The sequence below is a fragment of the Rhea americana genome, unplaced genomic scaffold (genome assembly GCF_003343005.1).
Source record: "Rhea americana isolate MKP2758 unplaced genomic scaffold, rheAme1 scaffold_102, whole genome shotgun sequence".
NCBI classification, from domain to species: domain Eukaryota; kingdom Metazoa; phylum Chordata; class Aves; order Rheiformes; family Rheidae; genus Rhea; species Rhea americana.
This window is the reverse complement of record NW_028185062.1, coordinates 1,003,982-1,013,903: the sequence shown is the minus strand read 5'-3', so window position 1 is coordinate 1,013,903 and position 9,922 is coordinate 1,003,982. Positions and strand designations below refer to the sequence as shown.

The following is a 9,922-nucleotide window of genomic DNA, read 5'->3' as shown; positions in this document are numbered from 1 at the left end:
CATCATAAAGCAGTGGGAAGTATGCAYGGAAAATGGCCTTGCTGACCTAACTGGGAAGAACATGTAAATTCCACAAGGACTGTAGCAGACACTCCTTCTGCTCCTTAGCATGGGTGAGGGAGGAGCAGGGGGAGGCAAGCTGGCTCTTCCAGACTATTCCAGTGCCAGATATCTGTGGCTGAGCATGCTGATAGCTGCTGGGAGAGGAGAGAACTGGGCTCTGAGGCGTAAGGGTGGGGGGTGGGCTGGTGGCTAGAAAGAGGACTGGGATTGGCTAAGCTCTCCCAGTCTTGCTAAGCATGAGGCTACTAAAGGGTCCAGCCTCTGAGGAGAGTCAGCTGCAGAGAACCAAGCCAGCTGGTGGGAAGGCAGCAATCCTGCCAAGAGCCATGGGATGAGCAGAGCGAGCTGCTCCGGCAGGGGTGGCCGTGAGCTGGCAGAGACCTCTCCAACCCAAATTCTCCCTGTACCTTGGGGCAAGCTCATCCTCTTGCTCCTCATGCCCTCTTCCATGCTATGAAATGAGATACTAACTCTAGCTCTGGGGCAGGGACAAGGGCATCTCCAGACACATTTTATTTGTGTTATGGTGTAGTTTCTGCCAATGAAGTATGAAAAGGAAGATGCCCTGAAGGAAAGGAAAGAAGCCAAGAGAGGAGGGATAAGAGGAGCTTCAACCCCACTGTCCCTGACACACCACGACCTCTGGAGTCCTGTTTCTTCATTCTGGTTCAATATTAACCCAGCAGGGCTGTGACTCCGCTTGTTCTGTTCCCCTTGCGTTTCCCCTGCAGCCAGGGCTGTACAGCATGGCGCACCACAAAACCAGCATACTGAGGGGCCTGCTCCTTTCCAGCCTTCTGCACCTCACACTAAGCCACGATGGAGGTAAGATCCAAGAGCCCAGGGAGAAGGGCAGTACCAATGGACAACGGAAGGAAGGGAAACGGGGTTATTTCTTCTCAACAGTAAAGCCTGTGGAAGGTTTGCTAGGTAAAGCAGAGGAGTTTCTAAAAGCTTAAAGTTGGGAATTACAGGGTGCAGACAGTGGCACCAACATAGGGCTTTCCTGAGGAGAGGATGCAGCAGCCTCCAGCTGCCAGCAGGAAACCCTGATGACATAGCTCAGTGGATTTTGTGGGCCATGGGGGAGATGGTAGGGAAGCAGGACACGGCTAGGTCCAGGATCTTGCGTAGCACAACCATGGGCCTTCTTGGGCTAGAGTTAGTCAGTTGACTTGGGTAGCTGCAATTCTCTGTTTCCTCCTCTATAGTCCTTAGGTCTATTTTTGGTCATCCACAATATGCAGCCTCCCTGTGCTCACTGCTCCTTATCTTTTGCTACAGTCTCTACTTCCTTCAGCTTTTCTTATCACTGGCAGTGCGAAGACCTATTTACAGGTTTGAGAGCAGGGACTCAAACGGCACCCTATTGCAGCAGTCTGAGGTCAGTGAGACACACCACAGCGGTTGGCAGAGCTCAGGCAAACAAGCCTCTCTCTAACCACAAGTGAGCAGAGCTGCTTTGTCAAGGATAATGGAGGATTCCCATCCCTTCTGGTGCCTATGTGAAGGCGACTGTCACAGACAGATTATAGACTGCACTGATCATCAGGTGTAGATGCGGGAGGTCCTGATAGGACTTCTCCACTGCATGGTGGAATGGGAGCAGGGCTGGGCTGTGGGATCATCACACCAGCTGAGTATGATTTTTGGAAACTACAAGGAGAGACAAAGGGGTCCCCGCACTGCGAGCATCCCTGTGACCGGCACTGTTCTGACTCGGTAGTTTTCCTGGACAAGGAGAAGGCACTGTTGCTGCTTAAGCGCCCACGACGTGCCAACAAGGGATTTCTGGAAGAGATGCTTAAAGGCAACCTGGAGCGAGAGTGCCTGGAGGAGACATGTAGTTACGAGGAGGCCTTTGAAGCCCTTGAATCCACTGTTCGCACGGTACGTAGAGGGCACGTCGGTGCTCTTAAGAAGCCTTCCCTCAACCAGCTCCTATAGCAAGACACCAGCATAACACTCATAGCCAGGGACGGGGGGTTGTAAGACAGAGTTCTGGGATACAAAGATGGGGCTGAGGTGTGTGTGCACCCCAGGGAGAGCTTAGACTTCCTTAGGGAGTTTCCCTCTGAGAGAGAGGGAAGGAGCCACTCCAGGGAATACCTCTCAAAGCTTGGATTCTTTCCCTCCCTCTTTATTTGAAGCATAAAGTGAAAAGGAAAGAACCTTCCCTCAGCCATCAGTCAAGAACTGCACCTTCCACTGCAGCATGGCACCATGTGTCTTTAACCACCACAACCCCCAATGGTCCCCCAGGACACTCGCAAAACAGCTGGCTTGGCAACCAAATACCATGCAGGTGCCTCAAGCCCCTTTGAGCTCAGGCCTTTGGGACCGTCCTTTTTTGTGGCTTTTGGACTTGCTCACTGCAAAATTTCTGCCTGCATCATTTTGAAAAGTGTTCCTAGCCCCAAGACCAGTATTAGAGCTGAATTACACATTCCAGAAAATACAGTGGTAAAGAAATGAACATTTAAGAATGTAAGCCAGCAAGATACAAGCTCTGTACAGTATTTCTAATGCAATCACTCTCAGGTATGAGATATTTGACAGATGTAGCTCTATGAAGCTGAGCAATACCTGTATATGACCTGTGGTCTCCATTTTCTCACTGCTCTGGAGTGTCCTCTGCCTTTTACCAACCTTTAAAAGTTCTAGGTCCAATTCCTTGGATTTCTGTACAGTAGCACAGGCTTTGTTTCCTCTGTATGTTGATGAGAACTGCTGTAAGCATCCCTGGTCTTTTTTCAGCAATGCCAGCCCTCTATTAACCTGCTTAGTCTCAAATCCATAAAAAGTGATTGAAATCCCTCCTTAGATAGTCTGTTGCTGGATTAACAGTGTAACACGGATAGTAAGTGTTCCTGCAAAGTAACTGATTTTTGATTGCACTGATTTTGTATCTCTGCATTTAGATTTATAGTCATAAGAATTTCCCTTGGCTTATCCTGCCTGTTCTAGGTCAGTACAGAGGCTACAAAGTGAAGGCTCAGGACAGATCAAAATGTCTTTCAATCAAAATGAAAAAACAATCAAAACAATCAAAACGTCTTTCACAGAATGGTATAGACCCCTGCAGACATTAGGTTCTTTCATTACAGGGACATTGCTGTATTACAGTATTTCCTTTTGCCAGCATAGGGCATAAAACAAAGCACATTATATTGTGGTAGGATAAAAACATGTAGTTTTAGAGATCCAAGGTTATGAATGGAAAGCAGCTAAGCAGAAGTCACTGTAATAGTATTCCTCAACAGAGCTGTTTGGTGTCCACTCACCTAGGCACAGGGGCTTTCAGATGAGGTGGTTTCTAGGCTTCAGACTGTGGGATTCGATGGAGACCTGACGTCCAGATATTGCAGTGACACAGAAACACATGAAGTTTAGTGGGTTGCTTCCAAAATGCCTGCCGATTTGAGGCAGAGCTGTAACAGACTCTCTGATTCTTTAGTCTGATGGGAAAGAAAACAGCTYTGCAGCAGATTTTTGCTTTGTTGGGCTCTGTAGCATTTGATACCAGCAGTGTCTCAGTTAGTTTGCTTCCTTTGCTGTGATGATGCATTCTCCTACGGGTTTGAATTGCAGCAGCTAAGGAAGGTCTTGTATTCTGTTTCTCTACTCTTAAATATTTACATTTATTTTTCAGGAGGAATTTTGGTCAAAATACCAAGGTGAGTTGCTTCAAGTCCTGCAGGTATTCCACTATCCCTGAGGCTGCATGGATGCATCCCAAAGAGATAGTTCTCTACTTCTAATAGTATCCTATTAGAAGAGCCCCCTTTCCAGGGCAAACACTTACATTTGTCCCCGATAAACTGATTCAAACTGTGATACATGCTTAGATTTTTTCACATAATGGGTTTCTTTCTTCTTGTTCTGATAGTGTGTCAGGGCATAAGGAAGTCCAGGACAGTTCTGGATGCTTGTCTACAAGGTAAGAAATTCATGTTCATGAATTCATGAACTCCCAGATACGGTGAGCACCAGAAACTTGCTTCCTGCAGAGTTTGGAAGAAAGAAAAATCTAAAGTTGGTGAGGCCCTCCAATTAAAAAGAGAACTAGCTTGAGGGGAACTTCAAAGTCCTTTCTTCCTCTTCACTTCCCTCTTGAACATTTCACAAACAACCTAACTTCCCCATTGTAACAGCATAGGGTAGATACCTTTCCCTATAACATGGTACCAAGTCCAGCTCCGAAAAAAACAAGCCCGTCACAATTGCTCCCACCTGCACCTACAGCCAAAGCAAGGAACAGAGCCTCAGGATGAGCTCCCTCTAACAAGGCAGAGATTAAACTGTGTGCTCTTCCCATCCCATGAAGAAAATATCTTTGCTTGTGCAGATATGCTGTAAAAATTAAAAGGAGATGGTACCTCTGACCTTGAGAAATATAACCTCCATGTGCCTTGGCTCCAGCTTACCCTGTGTTGGGATTTTGACAGGTAACTGCTCCACTGGTCTGGGCCAGAACTATCGGGGGACAATTAGTCACACCAAATCAGGGATTGAATGTCAAATGTGGAGAAGCAAATATCCACATATACCTAAGTAAGTTCTTCTCCCTCATATCCCTAAAGGGTTCTCCAGGCTGTTCTGCCTTCCTTACCTAATCAGCCTTTTCTTATAGATTTAATGCCACCATTCATCCCAGCCTCACTGAGAACTACTGCAGGAATCCAGACAACAACCCAGCGGGCCCATGGTGCTACACCCGAGACCCAACAGTGCCACGGGAGGAATGTCCCATTCCAGTGTGTGGTATGCCTCCGCCTTAGGCCCCAGCAGGCCTTTCACTCACTGGGAGCCCCTTACACTAAGGCTGATAGTAAAAATGCATCAAGAAAGGGGAGAGTTTTTTTTTTTTTTTTTGGGGGGGGGAATATTACAGGAATCTGGGGTAAGAGGGGCTGAGGAGAAACCCCATTTGTCTGCCTTAGCTAGTTCCTTCTCATATGCCATTTTCTCTAGACCAGACTAATCTACATCTAGATCAAATCTGGTATCAACAATCCTGTGGAGTCTACTGCAGTTTTGCCAACATGAAACCCCCTAAAATCCTAACTCAGCTGCCTCTAAATCAGGACACAGTGATAGCAGTGAGTCATACCGTTTTTTTTTTGGTCAGAATTCCCACCTTTAGGACAAAATATATACAAATTGGAGTAGGATGCCTACCTTAACATTCACTCAGGGAAGAGCACTGTTTGTTACACACCATCTCCTGCCAAGGAGAGCAAGCACCCTTCTCTCGCTTGGCAGGATGGAAACCTATTCTCATGCACTTACTCGTACCTTCCCATTCCTTTTCAACGACACGCAGCTGCCTTCTGTGGGGCTTGGCCCTTTTCTCAGAAGAAATGATAGAAAGTAGAAAGCTTTCTTACAGCAGCAGCAACTTCACTTCCAAAAGCAGAAGCAACATTGTGCTTCAAGTCCTTTGAAGATCAAAGGGGTCAGCAACCATTTTGACCAGGGGGTGTTCTGAAGTAATAACATCACTAATATGGCCCCTATCTCCCCTATGGAGAATCAAAGGAGAAACACTCCTCTGCCCTGGGACGATCAGCCATCTAAGACCATCTCTGTTCACCAGCTAGTTTCTGACCTACAGTAGAGTAACCTACTGTTACAGTTTTGCATACATGTATCTGACAGGTCTAAAAAAAGCCTTATTTTCTCACATGCTACAATCATGTTGACATAAGTCAGCTTCACAGGCAGCCTCTGTGATTAAGCTGACTGCTGCCTGCTGAGTGGCTGCTGCACTCCAGAGCAAGTAGTCAGAAGGCTTCTCTTCATATGGGGGTTCCCACAGTGCTCAAAAAGTCGGCAGCTTGAGGTCAAGCGGCTGCTGCAGAACAGATCACCTTGTGCCCACTCACCCAGGAAATTCTACTTAGAGCTTGCAGTCAGTGGCAGATTTGCAAAAAGAAATGCAGAAAGGCTGGCAGGAATACTTTTCTCTCATTATTTGTGGAAGAAGTATCTTAAGGGAACTTCAGTTTAGGATTTTAGTAACATAGCACTATAAAGACTCCTGAAACATGACCTAGTTACACATCTGAAAAGAAGGCACTAGATGCTCTTAATCAGCAGTGCTGTGATGGCTTAGGTCCCCATCCCYTGAGCTGGTTAAAAAAAGACGCCTAAGAACAAAACATTGTCCCTGACATCTGAGTGGCACAGAGAGGCACAGTGCTGAGTACCAGCCTCTTCTTACCTCCTGTTTAAACAGACACCTCTGACACTGCAATACTGACTCACTGCTTCAAGCACGTCAGCCTGTGGGAGCACAGGCGCTCTCAAACATGATGGGATGCCCCGTGGAACTCTGGGCTTTAGCAAAGGGCTTCAGGGCCAAATGTCAACGCCATTATTTCCTAGTGCAAAGCTATGGCTTAGGACACAGCTTTCTGCCTTTGCAGGGGAGGACAGGACCACAGTCGAGTTCACTCCACAAGTCAAGCCTCCAGCCTCAACAGAGCCATGTGAACAAAAAAAAGGCATGCTTTATACTGGAACCCTCTCAGTCACCATCTCTGGGGCTAAGTGTCTACCATGGAACTCTGAGAAGGCCAAAGAGGTKCTCCAAGGAAAAACTATCACCACAGAGGTGAAGCTACTGGAAAATTACTGTAGGAATCCTGATGCAGATGATGAAGGTGTCTGGTGTGTCACAGATGAACCACCCAACTTTGAATACTGTGACCTGCACTACTGTGGTAAGAAGCCTAAATGGGTTTGGTACACATATTGCAAGGAAGTGACAAGCAAAACCAATCTGTCACTGTAAAAAAGGGCTTGGCTTGGAGGAGAGGGGCAGAGATGAGGAAGTCAGTGTGCCATGCATGTGAAAGTCCTGTTTGTCCAAATATCATACATATTAACCTGCTTGTTACACACTTGTGCTTATTCCCCCCGCCCCCGCATTGTGCTCTCCTACAGTTCCTCCCCCCCCACCCCCCACCCCCAAAAACTGCCTAGCCAGTACGTGGCTGATTATAGAATAAGCATTAAAAATGGCAGTGGCTTTTAAACATCATTCTTTCATCATTCCCCTAGTTTTGGGAAGGGACAGCTGCACTCCTGATAAAGATGGAAGCCTGCAGCAAAGCCTTTCACTATTTTTATCTTTCTCAGACAGCTCCTTGGAGGATGGAGATGAACAGGTGGAGGGAATATCAGGACGCACTGTCCTTCAAGAGTTCAAAACCTTCTTTGATGACAAAACTTTTGGTTCAGGTGAAGCAGGTGAGCATGAACTTGGGACACAGCATCACAGTTTGTGGAAAGGCTGCAGCTTCTTTGCACAGGATACTCACTGTTCCTCAGAAACACCACCCTGCCAAATACTGCATTTAAATTCCTTGAAGGATCATCAGAATCTCCAGTTACAGATTAGAGCGCTAGTAGGAGCTCTCTTCCTAGGTTATTCTAGCTGAGCATACTCACTGCAGGCATAATTTCTCCACTGTGAATGAGGTGGATTAACAAAGCCAGATTGCCTGTCTTTTCAGACTGCGGCATTCGCCCTCTATTTGAGAAGAAAAACATGCAAGACAAAACTGAGAAGGAGCTGCTGGGATCCTACATTACAAGCAGAGTTGTGGGTGGGGACGATGCAGAAGTCGGCAGTTCCCCCTGGTAAGCAGAATCTCCTTACAGTCTTTCCTGGGTAATTGCTTCTCCCTTCCCTTCCGTTCAAGCAGGGGGAAATAAGAGGGCTCTCCTGTGCCAGGGAATGTGCAGTCAACATCACTTCTACTCATAGCTTCTCCAGGAGGTTTACAGTGCAACACTACAATAGCTGTAAAGAAACTCCTCCTCTCCTCTTGAGCCAAGTGCACRGTCACCAGGGAGAGCAGAAGTGCTAGTGTGTTCATCTTCATCTCCTCCTTCCTTCTAGCCTTACTGGAGGAAAGAGGATCAGAAAGCTCTGCAGGTGAAAGAAACATGGTAAAATTATCTAGTACAGTGAACACACCTTCAGTTTCAGGGCTGGAAGCCTAGCAAAGTTTTTGCTGGAGAGCYACCTATGCATTCCTCTGTGTCAATACAGCACAATGCTGTTTCACGCTGACTACAGGTTCTGCTTCAGCCTTTAGTCTTGGTAGACATATGCCACTAACTTGAGCAACTTACAGTTCTGCAACAGCCTGATGCCCCCATTGTAGACCAAGATACCTGCAAGGCATCTATCAACCAAGGTCAAAACCAATGGCAAGTCTTCCTCCTTCCTTGTCTCTTAGGCAGGTGATGCTCTACAAAAAGAGTCCTCAAGAGCTGCTGTGTGGTGCCAGCCTCATCAGTGACAGCTGGGTCTTGACTGCTGCTCATTGCCTTTATTATCCACCTTGGGACAAGAACTTAACTACAAATGACATCTTGGTGCGGATTGGCAAGCACTTGAGGGCAAAGTAAGAGCCTGGAAGAAGTGAGAGTGAACTAGTCTTCCTCTTGGAGTAATGAGATAAAACAAGGTTGAGATATTCAGTACACAAGGAAAAAAATAAATACACACACGCAGCATGCCTCCCAAATAAGGGATCAAATAGAGTTGTCATTTGCTGCTCTAGCTGATTCTTGAGGTTGAAATGAAAGTGAGGGCAGAGACCTGGAAGGTCTAAAGGGGCACTCCTTTACTGTTAAGAGGAGAGTATTTTCTCAGAGGCTGATGATAYACCTGAGTGTATCATCAGCCCCAGAGGCTCTAAGTTGCTATCGTACAGTCAGTTCTTCATAACAATTTCAGATATGAAAAGAACAAAGAGAAAATTGCTCTGTTGGATAAAATCATCATCCATCCCAAATACAACTGGAAAGAGAACATGGACCGAGACATTGCACTCATGCACCTGAAGAGACCTATCATCTTCAGTGACTACATCCATCCTGTCTGCCTGCCTACCAAAGAGATYGTGCAAAGGTGAGGCTGTAGTAGCATAGTTCTAAAAGGACAGGCTACAAAAGCCTATTTGCAGCAAGGGAGACAGATAGCAGAATGTTATTGCAATAAATTTGATTACAACCATGCTTCCTTCTACAGGCTGATGCTGGCAGGTCACAAAGGGCGGGTAACTGGTTGGGGAAACCTGAAAGAAACATGGGCCACTAACCCGAGCAACTTGCCCACAGTTCTTCAACAGCTCAACATCCCCATTGTAGACCAAAATACTTGCAAGGCATCCACCAAAGTCAAAGTTACTGACAACATGTTCTGTGCAGGTAAGTGGCACTGGAGGCACAAAGCTAACCGCCATAACCGCAAGATGAGGGGCTCGAGCTCTTGATGGGGCCAGGTTACTTTCCGATAAGCTTAGAATTGCCCTCCTGAAGAATAATTTTCCCATGATAAGAACCAACATTTCAGTTCTCAGACAGCAGAAAGGCTAGAAAAATTAAAACTATAAATGAAGTTTTTAACACCATACTGTCAAGTTAACTAGCCTAATGTGACCAGTCTGCTCTATATCAGGAAGAACTGCACAAAAACTGAGCACATATAGAATTTATCTTTTCACCAGTATATGAAATAGTTTAGGTACTTCCTTAGCTAAAGGCCACAATTCAGTTATTGTATTCTGCAACCTGTTCTCTACTGACTTGTCTCAGTGCTTTGGAACGTATTCATACGTATACCCACAACTTCTGGTAATAGGCTGCACAGATTAGTTATGGCTTGTGTGAAAAATGTTCTTTTGTTTCCTGTATAATAAGATTAGAGGTACAAATCTGTACTCATCTCTTCAGAAAAATTGATTTCTCCTCCATAACATATACGCTATTTCTCCTCCATAACATATACGCTATTTCTCCTCCATAACATATACGCTATTTCTCCTCCATAACATAT

General features: G+C 46.1%; 1 protein-coding gene across 1 annotated transcript in view; it reads left to right on the top strand.

Moving 5' to 3' along the window:
- The first annotated feature begins 809 nt into the window (after positions 1 to 809).
- The window catches only part of F2 (coagulation factor II, thrombin), a 10,906-nt gene continuing 1,793 nt past the window's right edge, over positions 810 to 9,922 (top strand). Inside the window, exons 1-12 of the mRNA XM_085306109.1 lie at positions 810 to 888; positions 1,790 to 1,953; positions 3,716 to 3,740; positions 3,953 to 4,003; positions 4,512 to 4,617; positions 4,697 to 4,827; positions 6,495 to 6,791; positions 7,210 to 7,320; positions 7,587 to 7,713; positions 8,319 to 8,486; positions 8,822 to 8,995; positions 9,116 to 9,294. Of these exons, the coding sequence (XP_085162235.1) occupies positions 810 to 888; positions 1,790 to 1,953; positions 3,716 to 3,740; positions 3,953 to 4,003; positions 4,512 to 4,617; positions 4,697 to 4,827; positions 6,495 to 6,791; positions 7,210 to 7,320; positions 7,587 to 7,713; positions 8,319 to 8,486; positions 8,822 to 8,995; positions 9,116 to 9,294 (1,612 nt within the window). The remainder of the gene's footprint in view (positions 889 to 1,789; positions 1,954 to 3,715; positions 3,741 to 3,952; positions 4,004 to 4,511; positions 4,618 to 4,696; positions 4,828 to 6,494; positions 6,792 to 7,209; positions 7,321 to 7,586; positions 7,714 to 8,318; positions 8,487 to 8,821; positions 8,996 to 9,115; positions 9,295 to 9,922) is intronic.